Source organism: Nicotiana sylvestris, chromosome 11 (assembly GCF_000393655.2).
Source record: "Nicotiana sylvestris chromosome 11, ASM39365v2, whole genome shotgun sequence".
Taxonomy (NCBI): domain Eukaryota; kingdom Viridiplantae; phylum Streptophyta; class Magnoliopsida; order Solanales; family Solanaceae; genus Nicotiana; species Nicotiana sylvestris.
In genome coordinates, this window is record NC_091067.1 from 78,342,597 (window position 1) to 78,368,946 (window position 26,350).

At 37.9% G+C, this 26,350-nt stretch overlaps 1 protein-coding gene across 1 annotated transcript; it reads right to left on the reverse strand.

The window, feature by feature from the left end:
* Nucleotides 1-20,899: 20,899 nt before the first annotated feature.
* Nucleotides 20,900-25,609, reverse strand: LOC138881203 (uncharacterized). Its single transcript, XM_070161412.1, has 2 exons — nucleotides 25,506-25,609; nucleotides 20,900-21,224 (listed from the first exon to the last, which is right to left on the reverse strand). Exons 1-2 carry the CDS (start codon nucleotides 25,607-25,609, stop codon nucleotides 20,900-20,902), a joined length of 429 nt encoding a protein of 142 aa, XP_070017513.1.
* Between the last annotated feature and the right edge of the window lie 741 nt (nucleotides 25,610-26,350).

Consider the following 26,350-nt stretch of genomic DNA (forward strand, 5'->3'; position numbering starts at 1 on the left):
GATTTCATAACAGGAGGCGGCCAGTGTGGCCAGGAGAGTAGAGATGGTTCTGTCACAGGGAGGTGGTTAGGGGTCTGACAAGAGGCCTCGTCATTCAGGACGATTCAGTGGTACCTCATCTGGAGGTAGGGATTCGTATGGTAGAGGCCATCCTCCTATGTCTTTTCAGTCAGCACTTCAGGTTTCTCACTGTGCTTCAGGTGGTCGTGGTTCATATATGCAGTATTCGGATCAGCAGTCCTACAGTGCACCACCAGCTCCTGTCAGTGCACTGCCGCTTTAGAGTTTCCAAGGTCGTCAGGCCCAGTAGCCGATGGCTTATTTTACCTGTGGTGACACGAGGCATATTGCTAGGTATTTCCCTTGAGCACCAAGTAGCTCTCAGCATCAGGGTTCCTGTGCCATGGTTCAGGCACCGAGTGTTCCACAGCCTGCCCAGCCAGCTAGAGGTGGGGGTAGAGGTGCTAGAGGTGGAGGTAGAGGTATTAAAGGTGGAGCTCAGGCCGCTAAAGGTAGAGGCCAGCAGCAGGCCGTCCTAGAGATGTAGTTTTAGGGTGGTGGGGCCCAGCCCCGATGTTATGCTCTTCCAGCCAGGCCTGAGGCTGAGGCTTCTGATGCAGTTATCACAGGTACTGTTCTGGCTTGTAGCAGAGATGTTTCAGTTTTCTTTGATCTGGGATCTACGTACTCCTATGTGTCATCTTATTTTGCATCATATCTGGTCATTCCTAGTGATTCTTTGAGTGATCCCGTTTATGTGTCTACACAGGCAGGTGATTCTATTGTGGTAGATCGAGTCCATCGTTCATGTGTAGTTACGATTGGGGGTCTTGAGACTTTTGTAGATTTGCTTCTTCTTGACATGGTTGATTTCGATGTCATATTAGGGATGGATTGGTTATCACCTTATCAAGCTATCTTGGACTGTCATGCCATGACTGTGACCTTAGCCTTGTCGGGTTTACCTCGCTTAGAGTGAAGAGGAACTCATGGTCATTCTACCCATAGTGTTATCTCTTATATGAAGGCTCGGTGTATGGTCGAAAAGGGGTGCTTGGCCTATTTGGCCTATGTTAGTGATTCTAGTACTGATGTCCCTTCTATTGATTCTATGCCTGTTGTTCGAAAGTTCCCTGAGGTATTTCCTTCAGACCTTCCATGTATGCCACCCAACATGGATATTGACTTTTGCATTGATTTGGCTCCTGAAACTCAGCCTTTTTCTGTCCTGTCATATCGTATGGACCTGCCTGAATTGAAAGAGTTGAAGGAGCAGTTGCAAGGCTTGCTTGAGAAGGGTTTCATTAGACCTAGTATTTCACCTTGGGGTGCGCCGGTGTTGTTTGTTAAGAAGAAGGATAGATTGATGAGAATGTGTATTGATTACCGACAGTTAAACAAGGTTACAATCAAGAATAAGTATCCATTGCCGAGGATTGATGATTTGTTTAATCAGGTTCAGGGTGCCAAGGTATTTTCGAAGATTGACTTGAGATCTGGCTACCATCAGTTGAGGATTAGGGCATCCGATGTCCATAAGACAGCTTTCCGCACTCGGTACGGGCATTATGAGTTCTTGGTAATGTCATTCGGGTTGACAAATGCCCCAACAACTTTTATGGATTTGATGAACCGAGTGTTCAGGCCTTACTTGGATTCGTTCGTGATAGTCTTCATTGATGATATTTTGATATATTCCCGCAGCCGGGAGGAGCACAAGCAACATCTTAGAGTGGTTCTTTAGACCTTGAGGGATAGTCAGTTGTATGCTAAGTTTTTGAAGTGTGAGTTCTGGTTGAGTTCAGTTGCATTCCTGGGTCATGTTGTATCAGTAGATGGTATTCAGGTTGATCCGAAGAAGATTGAGGAAGTCAAGAACTGGCCTAGACCAGTATCAGATACAGATGTCCGGAGTTTCTTGGGATTGGCAGGCTACTATCGTCGGTTTATGGAGGGGTTTTCATCTATCGCAGCCCCAATGACCAGGTTGACCCAGAAGGGTGCCTAGTTCAGATGGTTAGATGAGTGTGAGGCGAGCTTTCAGAAGCTCAAGATAGCTCTGACTACGACACTGGTGTTGGTTTTGCCCATAGGTTCAGGGCCTTATATAGTTTATTATGATGCATCTCGTATTGGACTTGGTGTGGTGTTGATGCAGGCGGGCAAGGTCATTGCCTATGCTTCACGGCAGTTGAAGATTCATGAGAAGAACTATCCAGTTCATGATTTGGAGTTGGTAGCCATTGTTCACACGTTGAAGATTTGGAGGCATTATCTGTATGGCGTGGCATGTGAGGTGTTCACGAATCACAAAAGTCTGTAGTATTTGTTCAAGCAAAAAGAGTTGAATTTGAGGCAGAGAAGGTGGGTGGAGTTATTAAAGGACTATGATATCACCATCTTATATCATCCGGGAAAGGCCAATGTGGTGGTCGACGCTTTGAGTAGGAAGTCAACCAGTATGGGCAGTCTTGCTTATATTCCGGTCGATGAGAGACTGCTTGCTTTGGATGTTCAGGCTTTGGTCAATCAGTTCGTGAGGTTAGATGTTTCTGAGCCCAGTCATATGTTAGCTTGCACGGTCGCTCGTTCTTCCTTGTTGGAGCGTATCCGTGATCGGTAGTATGATGATCCTCATTTATGTGTCCTTAGAGACACGATACAACACGGAGGTGCCAAGCAGGTTACATTAGGTGATGATGGAGTTTTGAGATTGCAGGGTCGAATTTACCTAATGTGGATGGGCTTCGAGAGTTGATTTTAGATGAGGCCCACAGTTCCTGGTACTCTATTCATCTCGGTGCTGCTAAGATGTATCAGGATTTGCGGCATTATTATTGGTGGAGAAGAATGAAGAAGGATATCATTGTATATGTGGCTCAGTGTTTGAATTGTCAGCAGGTTAAGTACGAGCATCAGAGGCCCGATGGTTTATTCTAGAAGATTGAGATTCCTGAGTGGAAGTAGGAGCATATCACTATGGACTTTGTTGTTGGACTCCCACGGACTCAGAGGAAGTTCGATGCAGTGTGGGTTATTGTTGATAGGCTGACCAAATCAGCACATTTCATTCCTATGGCAGTCTCCTACTCTTCCGAGAGTTAGCTGAGATCTATATCCAGGAGATTGTTCGTCTTCATGGTGTGCCCGAGTCTATCATTTTGGATCAAGGTACACAGTTTACCTCCCATTTCTGGAGAGCAGTTCAACGAGAATTGGGCACACGAGTTGAGTTGAGCATAGCGTTACATCCTCAGACAGACGGGCAGTCTGAGCGGACTATTCAGATTTTGGAGGATATGCTCTGAGCTTGTGTCATTGACTTTGAAGGCTCGTGGAATCAGTTTTTGCCTTTAGCAAAGTTTGCCCACAACAACAGCTACCAGTCGAGTATTCAGATGGCTCTTTATGAGGTTTTATATGGTAGGCGGTGTCGGTCTCTGGTTGGATGGTTTGAGCTGGGAGAGGCTCGGGTGTTGGGTACGGATCTGGTTCGGGATGCCTTGGACAAGGTCAGGATCATTCAGGATAGACTTCGTACAACTCAGTCCAGGCAAAAGAGATATGCCGATGTCACAACCCAAAATCCCACCATATGAGTCGTGATGGCACTTAGTATCTAAGACTAAGTAAGCCGATTATAATAACAATTCAAGCCATTTTTGTTTTTAAAATAGATAATCGAAACCAACAGCAAAAATAAAGATACAACCTCCCAAGACTGGTAGTACTGAATCACGAACTCTAACGGAATACATGAAATGATCTGAAGGAAATTAAATATACAATACTGCTCAAATAATATATGATAGTACGATAAAAGGGAAAGACTCCAAGGGACTACGGCGACCAAGCAGCTCTACCTTGAATCCTTGCGATCACTCTCTAACTCTTTCCGAGTCCTATATCTCCAATACCTGCCTCTGTACATAAAAAGATGTACAGAAGTGTAGTATGAGTACACCACAGCGGTACCCAGTAAGTATCAAGACTAACCTCGGTGGAATAGTGACGAGGTACAGTCAAGACACATCTAATAACCTATGCAATATAGCATACCACAATAATAGGAAACAAATAGCAATGATACCAACAATTATCAACTAGTGATATAAACAACAGGACAACAGGAACACCATAAATATCGCTCAACAAACTGTGATTACAAGTATAACCATTTAATCAAGTACTTCAATTACACATCTTTCATCTAAAAGTTTTTCAAATAATAATCTTTAGAATATAATACTTACCAATAAATATATTTCGAATATACTTCCTTCAAATAAATATCCTTCAAATCTAATTCTTTGAAATAATATTTTGAATATAATTCTTTCAAATAAAAGTCACATTGTGACACCTCATTTCACAATCATAAAAATACGGGTCTCAGCCCACCTTCATATTTTTCGTAATACGGGCCTCACCCCACTTTCATATTTCCACGGCACCTCGTGCCCATATTTCTATCACAATTTCACGGACAACTCACATGCCAAAAATATCAATATATAAAAAAATATGCACGACCAATTTACTTTACAAATAGTTTAAGTGAAGAAAATGACATTGCACTTAAATTAAAGCATCATATAAACTATTGATTTGGATGTAAAACTTATTAATTTAAAACATAATAGTAATTTCTTTTATTTAAAACAACTCAATCATTGAAAATCGCTAAAAACCAAAAATATAAATCTTCAAAGTCTCGTACTAAAAAGTCAAAGCGAACACAATGCAACAAGGAGCACAAAACACATAATAATAATAATAATAATAATAATAATAATGTCAACTAGTACATCACGGAAGAAGATAAGAATTTACATATTAATGAAACAAAATCACCAAAGACAAGAACATAAATAAAGATATATCAACAGGGCACTACCGAGGTACCGCCTCGTAGTCCTAAATCATAAATAAATTCACAATATCTCATTTTCTTATATCACCGCGGGAGCCTTCACATATAATTTTAAATAAAACAATTTTCCCCGAAATAGCATCCCGCGTTTTAGCCACCCTTATCACACCGCATGACTTCTAGTAGCTCCCCTACTAGCCACGCGTTTCAAGTCACCCTTATCTCACCGCATGCATTTCAACACCCTGGCCTTATATCACCGCATGCGTATCAATATCACAATATTTCTTTAATCACACCTCAAGTGCCCAAATATCACAACATAATACAACTTGCACCTCAAGTGCCCAATTATCGCAGCATAATACAACTTGCACCTCAAGTGATCACATATCAAAGCATATCACAAACTACACATCAAGTGCTCAAATATTACAAAATATCATAAATTTCACATCCAGTGCTCAAATCCTACAACATATCACAAATTTCACGTCAAGTGCTCAAATATTACAACATATCACAAATTGCACATCAGGTGCCCAAATATTACAACTTGTCACATGAATCAACAATACATTATTTTTCCACAATAAGAAGCCCACGGCTCGGTCATAATGCGCACAAAAATTCTAACAAAATATCTGGGAGTGAAAACTCAACAAAATAATATTTCACAATTTAACACTTCGCCTCAATATGATTTACAGCCTTTATAACTCAATATCAATTTCAGCAACATGAATTCAAAAGAAATTCATCAAGGGACAACACATTTTTTTTAATTCACAACTTCATGAAATAAATAGATTTATTCATCTTATTAACTAAATTTCTCATTTAAATTGTATGTAGATTAAATCAATAATGAAAATTATTTCCATAAAAATAACAACTCAAACAAACACATAAGTCACATAAAAGTCAAGTAGCAATTGCACCAAATTATCATATAAAAATAATCTAGACAAATAAGGAATGAGACATGACAAATAAGAGATATAGTAAGTCCCAACAATTTTCTAATTTAATACATAAGATTGTCTACGAATTTTAACCGATATAGTTTGCACATATAAACCAAGTACGTACTCGTCACCTCGCGTACATGGTTTTCAATCACACAATTTCCACATAAGACTCAATGCCTAAGGGAAAATTCCCCCCCACAAGGTTAGGCAAGATACTTACCTCAAATCACGCTATCTCAATCCAATAATTGACATTTTTCCTCGATTATCCAACTCTGAATGGTTTGAATCTAGCCAAAAATAATTCAATACAATCAACACAGACTATTGGAATCAATCCCATGTGAAAATACCAAATTTTCCAATAAAATCCGAAATTAGATCAAAAATCGCCCGTGGGGCCCACGTCTCGGAATCCGACGAAAGTTACAAAATATGAACGGCCATTCAACCACGAGTCCAACCATACCAAAATTACTAAATTCCAACAACAAATCAACCTCCAAATCTTAAATCTAAGGTATAGAGAATTTCTACCATTTTCAACTTAATTCACTAATTTCATGATAAAAACAACAATAGATTCATGTATTTTAACAAAAATCGAGTTAGAATCACTTACCCCAATCCATATGGTGAAAATCGCTTCAATCCGAGCTCCATAGCTCCAAATGTGTTAAAAATGGCTGAAACTCGCGTTTTGTAATCTGTCCAGGTATGTCGCAGGTGTCGAATACGATTTATAAATCGCATTGGGTAACTGCGATTTGCCTCTGCCCCAGAATACAGCATTACCCGCCTTCAGTAAATCCATCATAATCTTTTGTACAAATGTCCAAATGATGAACGGTTTGAAGCATTAGAAACTAGACTCAAAGACCTTTAATTTGATAGGTTGTGAATTACATAACACCTTATATATATATATATGTATATGTGCTCGTCCAAAGTGTGATTTTGTGCTTGCTCATTTAGAATTTTAGCCTATCTTAAAATTTTCCAACTTGGCTTAGACTTAGGCTTCTCCTTAGACCCCAAATCAATTATAATATACTTCGTACGCTTATTATCATATCCAATTGATATTCATCATATTAATAGTCCGTCTTTGCGCACAAAATAATATAATTAGCGCACATCAACTTTCTTAATAGCTTAAGTACTTCAAAAAAATTCTGAGGTGTTACATTCTCCCCCACTTAGGATCATTCGTCCTCGAATGAGAAGTAGAGTCCACCCCAATTTTGCACATAGCTTCACTCTTTTCTCACACACCTCAAGTTCCCAAAATTTTGACTAACTCTCAAATTTTCTAGAAATTTTGGCAGAGTCTCCCCTGTAATTGGGTCTATCCACCTGTCAGAGTAACACCAAAATAACTCCTAACAACACATCCACAACCCAAATCAATAATACTAATCTCAGCATTACAAGAATTGCATCATCATAGTGATATTTGACCATAAAACACATCATATATATGTCCATAACTACATCTCTGGTCTTAATAATTATCAATAATTGATTACAACATCGCCAATTAACTTGCTGAAACAAAATCTCGTTTCGAACCTCCACTTTACTAACAACGAGGCGCGAGGCATGAAGACCTCGTAATTATTTACCTGAATTAACGAGTCACACTTTACGCCACTTGACACTCACCTCATAAGCTGAAACTAAATAATTATAACACGAATTTAGCAAAAATATGCACAGTAACACATAAATGAATTATCAAATAAGCCTGACAGGCATGACTCCCTGCTAATACTATAGTACAAATTATAATTTCACTAAAAGGATAATTTAAACACATAAATTTTCATCCCAAGGATCTCGTCCTCATATAACATCAATAGCAGCACATAGCCCGTTTTAAATATTTCACATCCTCTAAAAATTGTGAGAACCTCGTCCTCAACTCTGAATCATAAGTATTTTGCACATTGTGCCAACTGAATTCTTTTCATTTCCTTTCTTTCTTTTTTTAAATAATTTCCGTTAAATAAAATCACAACATATAAAGAACCCTCATATCGATAGGGAATATAATTCACAATTGAAATTAATTATTTGGAAATTACATCAAACTCACTGAAATGATTAACTAAAGTCACTTTTAGCCTCAACACTATTCTTAGTGACCAACACATAATGATGGACATAGCTATCTCCATAACATCTCCCAACAGGAGTATTCATATAAGTAGATTTTAGGATTAAGAAACTCACTCATGAGTGGAGAATATTAGGAGGATTTGCCTCGCTACTCAGAACCGAATCAAGTTAATGAAATTGTTACTTTGTAATAACCCCAAATCGTATTTGTAATGACACTATCTGGTGTAGCGACCTCTGTCATACCATAGAAAATATATCAATGGGCTGGGTCCCACCTCTTAGGTGCCTCTACCCGCTTGTCCTCCACTTCTAACTGATAGTGTATGTAGAATGGAGTACATGGCCTGTGTGTTCCGATAAAAATAGGTTTCTCCCAAGTCTCGGATAATTTCTCATGATGTGCCTAGTATCACCACACTCAAAACAACCCACTTGCGGTTCGGCTTCTCATACTGAGTCTTTGCCGAATAACTGAATAACTATTGTAGAAAATCCCGTGCCAGTGGTACATTAAAAGATGACTGTCCCACATGAGTGCCCTGATTAATTGGAGCACAACGAGTATTCGAAAATGCGGTCTGGGCTGGCTACCGCCCAAGCCTCCGCCATAATGAGTTATAACTACAAAGAAGAATCTGTCGAATTCTACAAAACTTCGAGACCTTTTGTTCTCCTCCGAACACGTTCTAGCATCTTAGCAATTTGTTTTTTACCACTAGTCGAAATGAAGTATCAGCCTATAGTTCCCGAGTCATACAAAATTTTATGATCATAATAGAGTCCTTTAATGAATCCATGGACTCGTTCTCTTGCTGTAGGAACGAATGTAGGGATATGACATGCTAATGCACTGAACCTGATGGCATATTCTTATATTGTCGTGGTGTCCTTACACAACCATTCAAACTTTGCGCGCCACACATTACAGAGAGTCTGGGGAACAAACTCTTTCAAAGCATTTCTGAAGATTGAGCCCAAGTAGGTGGTGTTGCATTGGTTGGTCTGCCCTCTCCATATGCTTTCCACAAACACCGATGGAGAATTATCTCTCCCAATGCCAATTTCTTCTTTTACTATGATGACTTAACATTGTTAAGTTGATCCATTTGTTTACATACTCTTCGATTCTTGCTTGGGTTAACTCTTCCCCTTATTTATACACAACGATAAGTAAAGCTCCATACAGACAAATCTTGGAATGAACCACATAGTCTAGAAGCTCATCAGCCACCGTACTTCCTCTGAAGCACCCCAGAATCCGCAACCGAGACGTTCACGCTGAGTAGACCTTCTGTAAATTTAAATTGGTTTATCTAACTCCTTTGGTACTAAAGTATAGGATTATTAAAGACGCAAACATACCGTAAGTCCCAAATTTATCCCTTGCAAAAATCTCAAGCCTTAAACATGTGCAAATTTTGGGGAACCTTATAGTACCACAAATATACATTTCAAGCCAAGACTAATATAACATGTGACCCCACAATCTGTCCATTGATAGTGGACTCCCCCACTTGGCGCTAAGTCATAGGTCACAATGTCCGATGATCCACAATATTAACCTTTACAGCTCATACAAATCAACCAGATGCCAAGGTCTATTCTACGCCCACACGATTCATGAGTGATCTTTCAATACATCCGCATCTTTAGTCGGGACCACATGTTGAAACAATGTTGAGCATTTCTAGTTGCCTTATAACCCCTCTGTAGTATCACGAACAATTGGCGTATAGTTGATATCGAGTGCGTAATTTCATACACGAGTGGATGCAAAAGAACATAAGATATATGCTTCAAGCTGAATAAATACCGCACGATAAGGAATGAAAGAAGTGGAAATTTTCCTAATAGCTCTGTAGCCTCTCAAAGATAAGTACAAACGTCTCTGTACCGATCTGCAAGACTCTACTAAACTCGTTCGTGACTCGTAGAACCTATGAACCTAGAGCTCTGATACCAACTTGTCACAACCCAAAATCACACCATATGAGTCGTGATGGCACTTAGTATTTAAGACTAAGTAAGCCGGTTATAATAACAATTCAAGCCATTTTTGTTTGTAAAATAGATAATCGAAACCAACAGCAAAAATAAAGATACAACCTCCCAAGACTGGTAGTACTGAGTCACGAACTCTAACTGAATACATGAAATGATCTGAAGGAAATTAAATATACAATACTGCTCGAATAATATATGATAGTACGATAAAAGGGAAAGACTCCAAGGGACTACGACGACCAAGCAGCTCTACCTTGAATCCTTGCGATCACTCTCTAATTCTTTCTGAGTCCTATATCTCCAATACCTGGCTCTGTACATAAAAAAATGTACAGAAGTGTAGTATGAGTACACCACAGCGGTACCCAGTAAGTATCAAGACTAACCTCGGTGGAGTAGTGACGAGGTACAATCAAGACACATCTAATAACCTGTGCAATATAGCATACCACAATAATAGGAAACAAATAGCAATGATACCAACAATTATCAACTAGTGATATAAACAACAGGACAATAGGAACACCATAAATATCGCTCAACAAACTGTGATTACAAGTACAACCATTTAATCAAGTCCTTCAATTACACATCTTTCATCTAAAAGTTTTCCAAATAATAATCTTTAGAATATAATACTTACCAATAAATATATTTCGAATATACTTCCTTCAAATAAATATCCTTCAAATCTAATTCTTTGAAATAATATTTTGAATATAATTCTTTCAAATAAAAGTCACATTGTGACACCTCATTTCACAATCATAAAAATACGGGTCTCAGCCCACTTTCATATTTTTCGTAATATGGGCCTCACCCCACTTTCATATTTCCACGGCACCTCGTGCCCATATTTCTATCACAACTGCACGGACAACTCACATGCCAAAAATATCAATATATAAAAAAATTTGCACGACCAATTTACTTTACAAATAGTTTGAGTGAAGAAAATGAGATTGCACTTAAATTAAAGCATAATATAAACTATTGATTTGGATGTAAAACTTATTAATTTAAAATATAATAGTAATTTCTTTTATTTAAAACAACTCAATCATTGAAAATCGCTAAAAACCAAAAATATAAATCTTTAAAGTCTCGTACTAAAAAGTCAAAGCGAACACAATGCAACAAGGAGCACAAAACACATAATAATAATAATAATAATAATAATAATAATAATAATGTCAACTAGTACATCACGGAAGAAGATAAGAATTTACATATTAATGAAACAAAATCACCAAAGACAAGAACATAAATAAAGATATATCAACAGGGCACTACCGAGGTACTGCCTCGTAGTCCTAAATCATAAATAAATTCACAATATCTCATTTTCTTATATCACCGCGGGAGCCTTCACATATAATTTTAAATAAAACAATTTTCCCCGAAATAGCATCCCGCGTTTTAGCCACCCTTATCACACCGCATGACTTCTAGTAGTTTCCCTACTAGCCACGCGTTTCAAGTCACCCTTATCTCACCGCATGCATTTCAACACCCTGGCCTTATATCACCGCATGCGTATCAATATCACAATATTTCACAAATCGCACCTCAAGTGCCCAAATATTATAACATAATACAACCTGCACCTCAAGTGCCCAATTATCGCAGCATAATACAACTTGCACCTCAAGTGATCACATTTCAAAGCATATCACAAATTGCACATCAAGTGCTCAAATATTACAACATATCATAAATTTCACATTCAGTGCTCAAATCCTACAACATATCACAAATTTCACGTCAAGTGCTCAAATATTACAACATACCACAAATTGCACATCAGGTGCCCAAATATTACAACTTGTCAAATGAATCAGCAATACATTATTTTTCCACAATAAGAAGCCCACGGCTCGGCCATAATGCGCACAAAAATTCTAACAAAATATCTGGGAGTGAAAACTCAACAAAATAATATTTCACAATTTAACACTTCGTCTCAATATGATTTACAGCCTTTATAACTCAATATCAATTTCAACAACATGAATTGAAAAGAAATTTATCAAGGGGCAACACATATTTTTTAATTCACAACTTCATGAAATAAATAGATTTATTCATCTTATTAACTAAATTTCTCATTTAAATTGTATGTAGATAAAATCAATAATGAAAATTATTTCCAAAAAAATAGCAACTCAAACAAACACAGAATTCACATAAAAGTCAAGTAGCAATCGCACCAAATTATCATATAAAAATAATCTAGACAAATAAGGAATGAGACATGACAAATAAGAGATTTAATAAGTCCCAACAATTTTCTAATTTAATACATAAGGTTGTCTACGAATTTTAACCGATATAGTTTGCACATACAAACCAAGTACGTACTCGTCACCTCGCGTACATGGTTTTCAATCACACAATTTCCACATAAGACTCAATGCCTAAGGGAAAATTCCCCCACACAAGGTTAGGCAAGATACTTACCTCAAATCACGCTATCTCAATCCAATAATTGACATTTTTCCTCGATTATCCACCTCTGAATGGTTTGAATCTAGCCAAAAATAATTCAATACAATCAACACAGATTATTGGAATCAATCCCATGTGAAAATACCAAATTTTTCAATAAAATCCGAAATTAGATCAAAAATCGCCCGTGGGGCCCACGTCTCGGAATCCGACGAAAGTTACAAAATATGAACGGCCATTCAACCACGAGTCCAACCATACCAAAATTACTAAATTTCAACAACAAATCGACCTCCAAATCTTAAATCTAAGGTATAGAGAATTTCTACCATTTTCAACTTAATTCACTAATTTCATGATAAAAAACAACAATAGATTCATGTATTTTAACCAAAATCGAGTTAGAATCACTTACCTCAATCCATATGGTGAAAATCGCCTCAAAAATCGCTTCAACCGAGTTCCATAGCTCCAAATGTGTTAAAAATGGCTGAAACTCGCGTTTTGTAATCTGTCCAGGTATGTCGCAGGTGTCGAATACGATTTATAAATCGCATTGGGTAACTGCGATTTGCCTCTGCCCCAGTACACAGCATTACCTGCCTTCAATAAATCCATCATAACCTTTTGTACAAATGTCCAAATGATGAACGGTTTGAAGCGTTAGAAACTAGATTCAAAGACCTTTAATTTGATAGGTTGTGCATCACATAACACCTTATATATATGTAGATGTGCTCGTCCAAAGTGTGATCTTGTGCTTGCTCATTTAGAATTTTAGCCTATCTTGAAATTTTCCAACTTGGCTTAGACTTAGGCTTCTCCTTAGACCCCAAATCACTTATAATATACTTCGTACGCTTATTATCATATCCAATTGATATTCATCATATTAATAGTCCGTCTTTGCGCACAAAATAATATAATTAGCGCACATCAACTTTCTTAATAGCTTAAGTACTTCAAAAAATTTCCGAGGTGTTACAGCCGACCGCAAGGTTCGTGATTTGGCATTCATGGTCGGTGAACGGGTATTGCTTTGAGTGTCGCCTATGAAGGGCGTGATGAGATTTGGGAAGAAGGGCAAGCTTAGCCCTAGGTTCATTAGCCCGTTTGAGATTCTTGATCGAGTGGGAGATGTGGCTTACATACTTGCGTTGCCGCCAAGCTTATCAGTCGTGCATCTAATGTTTCATGTGTCCATGCTTCGGAAATATCACGGAGATCCATCCCACGTGTTAGATTTTAGCACTGTCTAGTTGGACAAGGACTTGTCTTACGAGAAGGAGCCGGTAGTTATTCTAGACTGGCGGGTTCGTCAGTTGAGATCGAAGAGTTTTCCTTCTGTTCGTGTTCAGTGGAGAGGTCAGCCAACTGAGGCATCGACCTGGGATTCCAAGTCCGATATGCGGAGCCGTTATCCCCATCTTTTTCCCGACTCAGGTACTTCCTTCTTCTGTCCGTTCGAGGACGAACGGTTATTTTAGAGGTGGAGGATATGATGACACAAAAGGTCATCACTTATGTTAAAAGTAAATTCTGCATTTTGAGGCCTTAAAAACCTCTTTCGGTATCACCTCAATATACGTGCACAGTCCGGGCGCGTAGCCGGAAAGCTATTATGTGAAAATCTATGAAAAATGATGAATTTTGCATTTAAAATGAGTTTAAGTTGACTTCAGTCAATATTTTGGGTAAACGGACCCAGACTCGTGATTGGATAGTCCCGAAGGGTCCGTAGGAAAATATGGGACTTGGGCGTATGCCCGAAATCGAATTCTGAGCTCCCAAGCCCGAGAAATAAATTTTTAAAGAAAATTATTTATGAGATTTGGAAATGAATTGTGATTAGAACTCGATGGTATCAGGCCCGTATTTTGGTTCCGGCTATGTGATTTAAGATAAGTCTATGAAATTTGATAAGAAACGGACTTGGAACGACGTGAATCGGATCATTTTTGAGAAAATTGGAAATTTGAAGTTTTTAAGAAAATTTCATGATTTTGATGCTAATTCATAGTTGTTGATATTATTTTAGTGATTTGAATGCACGAGCGAGTCTGTATGATGTTTTTAGGTTGGTGTGCATGTTTGGGTTGGAGCCCCGAGGGCTCGGGTGAGTTTTGGATAGGCCACGGGATGGATTTCGGACTATAGAAATTGCAGACTTTCAGTTGTGCATCTGCAGGCCTGCAGGCTTCGTATTTGCGAATCCTGGCTCGCAAATGTGAAGGCCTCGTCGTAAATGCGATCAAAGGCCCAGGCCATCTACCTCGCAATTGCAAGGAAATCTATCGCAAATGCGATGCCTCCCCTCCTAGCGAGTAGTCGCAAATACGATCCCTTATTTGCATTTCCCAACTCGCAAATGCGAGAACCCCCTTCGCAAATGCGAACCTAGCAGGGGTGGGGGCTTGCAATTGCGAACCCTGTTCGCAATTCCTATACTTGCAACCTGCAACTTTTTATACTTAGCCGAAAATCAACCATTTTTCACCTCTTTTCAAAACAGAAACTCCCTAGGGCGATTTTTCAAGAACAACTCTTCTTCCAAATCGATTGTAGGTCAATTTTAACTCGTTTTCTTCAATCATTAACATCTTTTAACATGATTTCAACTCAAAATCAATGATTTTCATGGGGGAAATTGGGTGTTTTGGGTAGAACCTAGGTTTTTCAAAAATTGGGGATTTGGACCTCGATTTGAGGTCCGATTTCAAAACAAATTATATATTTGGGTTCGTGGGGGAATAGGTAATTAGGTTTTGGTTTGAACCTCGGGTTTTGACCATGTGGGCCCGGGGGCGATTTTTGACTTTTTGGGTAAAACTTTGGAAAACTCATTTTCATGCATTGGAGTTGATTTATTTAGCGTTTATTAATGTAATTGTTCCCTTGCTGGAATGTCATTATCATTATTGTTCCCTTGCCGGGTTGTTGTCTTGATATTATTGTTCCCTTGCCGGGATGTTGTTGAAATATAATTGTTCCCTTGCCGGGATTCTTTTGTGATTGTTGTTGATTTGTAAATGGGAGCGGGTTGCATGCCTACAACGAGATATGTGAAATGGGAGCGGGTTGCACGCCTACAATGAGATATGTAAAATGGGAGCGGGTTGCACGCCTGCAACGAGATATGTGAAATGGGATCGGGTTGCACGCCTGCAACGAGATATATGAAATGGGATCAGGTTGCATGCCTGCAACGAGATGTGAAATGAAAGTGAACTCTGCATTTGTTTTTCCCTATCCATGTTAGTAATTGGATTTTGGTTTCTTTATATTCTCTTGATATTCTGCTGTTATCCGTTATTCCCCGAAGCATGTTTCCCCTGCCCAATTTTAGTTGAAATTATCTGCTTCTATTTCTGCTGTTTATGATATAACTCCATAGGTTCATTTGGTAGTCTGGTCCTAGCCTCGTCACTATTTCGCTGAGGTTAGGCTAGACAATTACCAGCACATGGGGTCGGTTGTGCCGATACTACATTCTACACTCTTTTGTGCGGAATCCAGTGTTGTAGACTTCGGACCGCAGTGAGGTTGCTGCCTTCAGTCCAACAGGTGACCCGAGGTAGTCCTGCAGGCGTCCGCGGGCCTTGGCGTCACCTTCTATCTATCCCTTTCCCCTATTTCATTTCCTTAATTCGGAAATAGTGTATCTTTATTGTCAGACTTTGTATTTAGCACTCCTAAACCATCTGTGGTACTGTGACACCAGTTCTGGGTGATTAAAGCTTAAATAATTGTATTAGATTCATATTTCCGTTATTTTATTGCTTTTCTTTCGCTTATTTTAAAATTTCCGCTGTTTTTTACATTATTGCTTTATAAATACTAAAAAGGTATAAAAATGGATAAAGGTAATCTATTCAATAATTAGCTTGCCTGGCTTACATTAGTAGGTACCATCACGACTCCCGATGATGGGAAATCCAGGTCGTGACAAATCTCTCCCAGCAATGGCGTGACATAGAAACAACTTTTCCAAATTGTGACACTTTCTTTGATCATTAGAACCTTACTGGTGAACTCTTATTCTTGTTGCATGCTGAAATCTACGTGATGTGCCGTCGAAGAAGGAGCAATGAACTTGATAGAGTATGTGAATGAACGAGCTAAGTGGAGAATAATCTAGAAATGATAATTGTTTCATCAATTCATTTATATATATATATATATATATATATATATATATATATATATATATATATTGTGATACTTTCTTTGATCATTAGAACCTTACCGGTGAACTCTTATTCTTGTTGCATGATGAAATCTACGTGATCTGCCATCGAAGGAGCAATGAAATTGATGCTCCTCTTATGGAGTTATAGAGTATGTGAATGAACGAGCTAAGGGGAGAATTATCTGGAAATGATAACTGCTTCATCAATTCATTTACAGTACAAGATATATATACATATATATTTACACACAGAGACACACAAAAGCTAACTCCACTAATTCTTAACTAACTAATAGGCTGAATCCATTAATTTACAGTTGGCAACTAACTGTATAACTGCCTAACTAACATAACTAACTTACAGTAACAGTACTAACTTGTAATACTCCCCTTAAGCTACAGGGTGTAAAATGTTAATCACACCAAGCTTACCTAAGAGGTGATTGTGTTAAGCCTGACTTAGTCCTTTGGTAAGCAGGTCAGCCAGTTGATCCTTAGTGTTCACATAGATTGTCTGCACAATTCCATCTTTAATCTTGTCTTTGATAAAGTGGCAATCTATCTCGATATGCTTCGTATGTTCATGAAAAATGAGATTAGCTGCAATCTGCATAGCTGACTTGCTATCACTCATAACTGCAACAGGTGTCTTAATATCCACTCCGAACTCATTAAATAGGCCTAGCAGCCAAGTAACCTCTGCTACAGTTGAAGCCATGCTTCTATAATCAGCTTCTGCTGAACTCTTAGACATTGTTTGTTATTTTTTTTATTTCCATGAGATTGAGGATTCACCAAATTTGATCACATAACCAGTGACAGATCTTCTTGTGTTGGGACTGGATGCACAATCTGAATCACATCAACAGGTTAACTCTCTAATAGGAGTTTCTGATCTCAACCAAATACCTTAGCCAGGAGAGCCTTTCAAATACCTTACTACCCTCAGTGCAGCCTCCCGATAAGATCTTTTTGGCTGCTGAATGAATTGACTTAGTGTTTGGATGGCATAACTAATATCTAGTCTGGTGGTAGTGACATACATCAATTTTCCAATCAGTCTTTGGTATAGACCAACATCATGCAGAACTACATTACCTTTAATTCCAGTTGTAGCATCAAACTGCACTGTGGTGAGCTTTAGTTTGTTTCTAAAGAAGTTGCAGCTGGCTTGGCTGTACTGAGCCCTATACTGGATATGAGTTATAATACATACTTCTTTTGATTTAGGATCACTCCTTTCTTGGACCTTAGTACTTCAATCCCTAATAAATACATAAGCTCACCTAGGTCCTTTAGTTTGAATCTTTGATGAAGAATATGTTTTGCCTCAGCTATCAGTGCCTCATCATTACCAACTATAAATAGATCATCAACATATACCAAGATAATCACCAAACCTACACCCTTTCTCAAAGTGAACAAGGAGTAATCATGGTTACTCTGCACAAAACCTCCCTCTGTTAAAGCACAAGATAGTTTGATATTCCATTGTCTTGAAGCGTGTTTAAGACCATATAAGGACTTGAGTAACTTGCATACCTTTTGCTCCCCCTGTCTTCTGAAGCCTTCAAGCATATCCATATAGACTTCTTCACATAGATCACTCTGTAAAAAAGTATAGTAAACATCCATTTGATATAGGTTTCAATCCTTGAAAACTGTCAAGGCTATCACTGATCTAACTGTGACCATTTTCACTACTGGTGAAAATGTATCATGGTAATCAAGTCCGTCTTGTTGACTGTATCCCATTGCAACAACTCTAGCCTTGAACCTTTCAACCTCACTATTAGCTTTATACTTAATTTTATACACCCACTTGGACCCTACAGTATGTTTACTATGTGATAAGTCAACTACTTCTCATGTTCTGTCGTCTTCCAGTGCTTTGACCTCTTGTTTTATAGCTTCTACCCATATTGTATCCTTCATAGCCTGCCTGAAGTTCTGAGGTTCTACCAGACTGGAAAAGTTTGCTAGGTAGGAATGATATAGAGGAGTAGTTCTTTTATAGGACAAACAATTGACTATAAGATATTTCTACTTGACTTCTCATGTGATATGTAGTCCTTCATCAAGATGAGCCTTCTAGACTCTCTGGTTGACTTTCTAATAGGAGGCTGAGGTCCTTCTGCTTGCCTGCTCTCAGATGGTGAATCAATTATGGTGGTCATGGGATTTGTTGTTGGAGCAGCTGGTTGAGACATCACACTCTATTCTTCTGTGGCTATTTCCTGTGCACCTGCATTCTGATCTTGTTCCTCATTGGTATGAGTAACCTCTAAGGTAGAACATCATAGTTAGGTTGTTCCAAGAAACTATGATCCTCTAAATCAGGCTCAACAATATCTTGAGCAAAGGGAAACTCTGATTCCTTGAAGACCACATCTCTACTGACAAAGAATTGTTTTATAACTAGTTCCATCAGAATGTATCCCTTTTGTCTCTCAGAATATCCCATGAGCACAGCTACCTCTACTCTTTCTGCAAATTTATCCCCTTTTGGAATGATTGTTGCATAGCATAGACATCATATAACTCTTAGATGTGTTATTGATGGTGGTTTGTTATGCATTACTTCATATGGACTCTTTCCTTGAAGTGTTGCTGAAGGAAGCCTGTTTATCAAGTATACAACAACTGTAACACACATGCCCCAATACTTAATAGGCAATTTTGACTGAAACCTTATGGCCCTTGACACATCCAGAATATATCTGTATTTTCTCTCCACTACACCATTCTGTTGTGGAGTGTGAACACAACTACTCTGATGCAGAATTCCCAAACTCTGCAGCAGGTCCTTGCAGTGAGAGTTAAAAAACTCTGTGTCATTGTCTGATCTCAGGATTTTTACCATCTTCCCAAACTGGTTCTTTACCATCAACAAAAAATTCTTAATAGCAAGTATAGTTTCAGACTTAAGTTGTAGCAGATAAATCCAAACATATATACTAAAATCACCAACAACAACTAGAAAATAGTACTTCTTGTCAAAAGTAGGAATTTTATAAGGTCTCCAAAGATTCATATGAACAAGAGAGAAAAGAGCTTCAGCTCTGGATGTACTATTAGGAAACATCAGTCTAGTTTGTTTGTCTAATGGATGGACTGGACAATTATTCAATGACTCACTATATACATTCTTGCTCAGCAAGGTGATATTATTCATGGCTGGAAGAGATGGATGTCCAAGTTTTTTATGCCACAGCCTACAATCTTCCTTTACTGCTGCAACAACAACTATGCCCTGCTGTGCTTTATTGATGCCATTGACTCCTTTGAATATGTACAAGACCCTTGTCTCCTTACCAATCCCCTTCACTCTGCCACTATAAAGGTCCTGAAACAACACATTGTCAAGATAAAAGTTCACCGAGCAACATAGTTCCTTGATTAAATTGGAGACTGAGAGGAGGTTAAACTTGAATCCTTGAACATAAAAGACATCATATATTGCTTCATTGCCAAATATAGCAGCCCAACCAGTAAGTGCAATAGGAATCCTATCTCCATTAGGTAAGTGAACCACATTACCAGAACCCTAGTAGTCTTATTGTCATTCACCAGTATATCATTGGAAGTTACTATGTGATGACTGGCACCAGAATCTACAATCCACTCATCTAAATAGTCCTTAGACAAGAAGTTACTCATTATACCTGCCATGTTGACTTGACAATCAGAAGTTGTATCTTTGTTTAACAACTCAAGGATCTGTTTGTATTGTTCCTTAGTGAAGTATGGTACCTTCCTAGTTATTCCTCCTAGTACATCACAAGCTGATAAGGATCCTTGAGAATGAGCATCAATGTTCCCTAAGCACATTGTTGGTTGCAGTGAAATGTTTGTGAGATCCACGCCCAAAGCCAAACTGGCCCCTATTGCCACGAACATATTGACCTCCAATGTTGTTACCAGACTTCCTCCTTGCCTTAAAATCTTCAGGATACCCAACAATCTTTTAGTAGTTCTCCTTAGTGTGACCTTTTAGACCACAGTGTTCACATTGCATAAAGGGTTTCTTGCCTTTGTACCCTTGGCTTTTTCCTACCTGCATAGCCATTGGATCATTGAACCTAGCCCAAGGGATTGTTAAGATTCACCTTCTATCACCATGGAATAAGCTTGGTTCAGGGAGGGCTCATTAGTCTTCAAGAAGATTTGTCGTCTAGTTTGATCATATGAATCGTTCAAACCACTGAGAAATTGCAGAAGTCTTTGCTGTTGAAGATGCTCCTTGTATTCTCTCGAGTTTAAGGTTGGTACCAATGCATCATATTCATTTCATAAACTCTTCAGCTTAGTAAAGTAACTTGAAACTAAATCAGTTCCTTTTGACAAATTGGCAGTGGCTCTGTGCAATTGAAAGATACGCATTCGATTCATCTTATCAAACCTTTCCCTCAGATCTTCCCGAACGAAATGTGCATTCGAAGCATATGCAATTCCACTTAAAAGTTCAGTGGAAATTGTATTCATGAGCCATGATAAGACAATGACATTAAAAGTTTCCCATTGCTCATTCAATTCAGCTGTGAATGACTCTTTTATACAAGTGTCAGTCACAAACCCTAACTTCCTCTTTCCTAGAAGGGCAATTTTTATCGTCCTGCTCCATAAACCGTAATTTTCTAATCCTGTAAGCTTCACAGGGATCAGGACAACACCAGGAGTATCCAATGCCCAAGGTACAGAGGATGAGTATAAGGAATTGCAGTTCCGCCATTAATGAGCAGAAAAATAAAATCGAGCTAATTGAGAAGAAGAAATAGATCACCTAGATAGAGATAGCCAACCTTAGTGATTGACGAGCATCGATGGCTCTGATACCATGCTGAAATCTACGTGATCGGCCATCAAAGAAGGAGCAGTGAACTTGATGCTACTCCTATGGAGATTATCTGGAAATGATAACTGCTTCATCAATTCATTTACAATACAAGATATATATACAAGCTAACTCCGCTAATGCTTAACTAACTAAATAACAGGCTGGATCCGTCAATTTACAGCTGGCAACTAACTGTATAACTGCCTAACTAACATAACTAACTAACAGTAACAACACTAACTTCATAATAATTGTCAACAAGCCTTTATTTCTTTGTAAAAACTCAAGATGTTTCTGAACCTGTGCCCGATGTTTCTGGTAACGTTGTTCGTAAAGGAGCGACTTATTTGATTATTCCGGCAGGTTAGGGCAACCGCAGTGGACTTGTTGTGTCATTCATTAGGAACACAACTAATCCTCTCGTTGGGATCCAAAATACTCAAAATTCTGTCGGCATTAAGCTTCAATTTTCACCAGTGCATACGAATAAAAATACTATATTACTATACGAACATCGACGTACTGATCTGAACATCAAATATACGACTATGATAATAACTGATTTATTCATAGTATGGAAAATTAACACTGAATTAATTCCACGATGTCATTTGGTGATGGTTGGTGGAGTTGAAGGAAATTCAAGGCGTGAAATCCAATCCAATGTCAATTGGTTCAGGATTGAGAAGTACGAGGAAGCCTACAAACTTTGTGTATTATCGTGGAGTTTGTTTGTGCGACGTGCAGACTATTCTATGGAAATATTTGATTACTTGTTTTGTGCTTTAAAGAATATATCATTTAATATATGCCCTCTAATAAATAGAATCCCAAACAAGATGCAATTTACTTCCCGAAATACTCCTGATGCACTTGAATCGCTGTGACGACCACCGATAGACCGTTTTAAATACTAACCTTTATTTTTGAGTTTCGTAATATCTATTAGCTTCATTTGATATTTCTTGATTTGCATGCTTGGTCCTTATTGTTATTCGAAAAGTTTTTACATAACTTTTTTAAGAAAAATGATACTAGGCTTAAAATGAGACTTGAGTTGATCAAGGTCAACATTCTTGGTAGGAGTGTCAAGGTTCGGTTCGGTCGGTTATTTTTTAAATTTTATACCATACTAATTTTTAGGTTATTCTATTATATATAACAAATATTAGACTTTTCGAAACCGTCCCAATCATATCAGTTTCTCTTCGGTATTGGTACGGTTCGGTTAATTTTCGGTATTTTTTTAAAATGTTATATAAAAATCATTAGTAGAAGTAGAATGCAATAGCATACGTACTTTTATAGAATTTAGTAAAACTCTCTAGATATTTTTATATTTTAAAGGGTTATGAATTAAGAAAATATGAAAGATGGCTAGAGTATAGATCCATTAACTACTTTACAATAGCGTAAAAGAAACTAAACAAATAAATATAAAGAAAACATAAAGCACTCGAGTGGAAAGATATTAACGAAGCTGGAACTGAGACTCGAGAATAAAGTCTATAGAAGATTAAATATTCAAAAAGATAAATCTAAATCATACGAAATAAAACGTAATCAATACATTGTAGTTTGTTACTCATAATCGCTACAAATACCTTGTATCTTGCTAGTGAATATGCTGAAAATGATTTAGTTTCAATGAGAGTAGCATAATAGGTTTGGGAATTATGATTTTGAGTTTATTACTTTTTGGCTTGTAATTATTTTCATAATTCTAAGACCCAAAGAAAATGTACTGTTTTATTATTTTTAAACTTAATATATAAATATATTTTTCACATATAAATTTATTCGGTACGATTCTGTATTTTTTCGGTTTATTTTCATAAAATAAAAAATCTACCCTAACTATCGGTACAGTTATAGATTTATATAAAACCTACGATTTTATTAAAATAAATCTAAAAATTGGTTCGGTATGGTACGGTTCAGTCGGTTTAGTCGATTTTTAAATATCCATTGGCACCCCTAATTCTTGTTAAACGACATCGGAACTGTATTTTTGATGATTTCGGTAGGTTCGTCTGATATTTTTGGACTTGTACACATGTTTGATTGGGGTTCAGGGTGACCCGAGCACATTTCGGCGCGTTATGTAAAAGATTATGAAAATGAGTTTTCAAGTTGAAAATCATGAGTTTTGATGATCGATTCTTATTATTTGATATTATTTTGATGATTTGAGGTAGTGAGCAAGTTTGTAGGATATTATTTGACTTGTGTGCATGTTTGGTTAGGAGTCCAAGGGGCTCGGGTGTGTTACAGAAGAGTTTTAATCATTAAGCAACTGCTGGTGCATTTGAGTTGTTGGTTCCTATTGCAGATCTCGCAATTGTGAGGGTCAGTCTTGCATTTGCGAGCTTCGCTTTTTATAACGATTCGAGCAGTTGTTTTATGTATTGTGTCCATGTTTCCCTATATATTGACTCTTCTATGTTTAATTTTGATTATGTGACTTGCTAGGGTGGTTGGATTCGTTTCGGGAAAGTCTTGGAGTGAATTGGGGCACTTAGTCCCAAGGTTGGAAGCTTAAGTTGAAATAGTTAATCGGAGTTTGACTTTTATGTAGACGAATTCGGAATGGAGTTTTGATGATTCCTATAGCTTCATATGATGATTTTGCACTTAGACTTATGTTTGGATATTGATTTGGAGGTATGTAGGTTGATTTGGTACTTTTTTGCAAAAGTAGGAAAGTCAAAGGGTTGGAAAGCGGAGAGGGTTAAACAGGAGCTGACTTTGTTGATATAGGGTTTGAATTTTGGTTTCGGAAGTTGAAATAGGCCCGTTGGGTTATTTGTGACTTGCAGGCAAAATTTGAGGTTATTCGGAGCTAATTTGTTATGGTTCGACATGAGCTTTGGAAGTTGAGAGTTCATTAGTCTTTAATTGGGGTGCGATTCATGATTTTGGTGTTGTTTGACGTGATTTAAGGCTTCGAAAAAGTTCATATTGTATTTTAGGACTTGCTGGTATATTTAGTTGGGGTCCCGAGGGACTCGGGTATATTTGAGATCAGATCAATTGTGGACTTAGTGAGATTGCTGAAGATTTGCAGGTTCTGTTGTTTTCACATCTCCGGAGGGCTTGGCCGCAGATAAGGAGCAGCAGTAGTGGCCATTTGTGCATAGGCGCGAGGAAAGGTGGAGACTGTTTGGGAGCGTAGGTGCAAGGTAATTTCCACATGGCCTCGAAGGTGCGCATAGTTTGACCGCATATGCGGTTTTGCGAGACAAACTACATATGTCGAAGGATTTGGTATTTTCTCATTTTTGGATTTGTGGAGCTCGGCTAAGGGCGATTTTTGGGGTTCTTTTTATCATACAAGAGGTAGGTGAAGTCTAATCACTTTTGATAATTAATATTGGTTACCCATGGAATATTACACCTAGTTTGTGTGATTTAATATAAAATTTGGGAATTTTCGACTATGTTATTGGAGAGTGAGATTTGATAATTTGAGGGTCAATTTATGGTTGGAATTGGATGAAATTAATATGGTTGGACTCGTATTTGAATGGTGTTCGGAATTTGTGAATTTGGTTGGGTTCCGAGGTGCGAGCACGTGGTTGATGTTTTGGGTTGACTTTTTAATTTTGGTTAAAGATCCTAGCTTTATTATTTGGAATCAATTTCTACGGCTTTTATTGATTATATTAAGTTATTTTGGCTAGATTCGGGACATCCGGAGGTTGATATAAGCGGGAAGGGCTTGTTAGAGGAGTGATTTGGCTTGCTTGAGGTAAATATCTTACCCAAACTTGGTTGATGCACTAGTTTTTTGGATTATTTGTGATAGCTACACGCTAAGGATGCGCATATGTGTGGGGTTTGAGCTCATGTGCAAGCACCAGAGTATTTATTCATGCTCGGGGTAGTACATAAACTATGACATTCCTTGATTTGATTGTTAAACTTTAAGCTGTGATGATGGCTCTGAAGTTTATAGCATCTTTTTAGGATTTTCTGCGGCTGTGTCAATTCGAAGTGAATGTTCCATGATGATGGTTCATAATGAAGGTTCTTCCTTATAAATACCACATTACATACCACCCAAAAATTTCTTCTTCTTTCTTGCATTCATACCCAAACTTCTTCTTCTTCTGCAACTTCTCTTCTTTCTTTGTGCTTCTACTATTAAAATGACTTCCCATTCTTCAAACCCTTCTTCATCATAAGATTCTCATAAAATGATCATCGTTGATGAACTTCCACCTTCTTCTGCCTCAGTTACGAGTAGAAGAGGTGGTAGACTTCGTAGCTTAGGTTCTATATCAAGTTGTAGCTCTACTTATTCTCGTAAGAACACTTCAAAGCCTTCTTCTTCGAAAGCCAAAACTTCATCAGCCTCTAGATCCTCTTCTAGAAATAAAGACCATAATGAACCGCTACATGAGTCTGTTGTTTCTAAAATTATTCCTTAAGAGTTACCCTTCAAATCGGACTGTGAGGCAATGAGAAAGAAAGTTTCTTCCATAGCAACACTAAACCATGTCAATCATTACCCTACTTTATTCTCCATTGGCCTTTTTCCTCTATTTCTCTTTGAATGCCATTGGAAATCTAATTTTCCTGTGGTAGTTCCTAGTGCTGATGAACTAATAACCTCTTATCGTGAAGGTTATTCGTTTGTGTATACCTGTCCTTTACCTTAGGATTTGACCCACCTATTAAACAAGTAATCATTGAATTTTGTCATTACTTCAATGTATGTCTTGGTCAAATAGGCCTGATAGTGTAGAGGGCAGTGGTCTGCCTGTGTTATTAATCAAACTTAGTTTCAACCCTTTTACTTTCTAACATTTACTCCATCTATATTCCATGAAGCCTTTTCGCGAAGGTGTCTTTTCTCTTATAGTGAGGAGCAAGAGAGTTTTAGTCGCCCCGAGGATGAT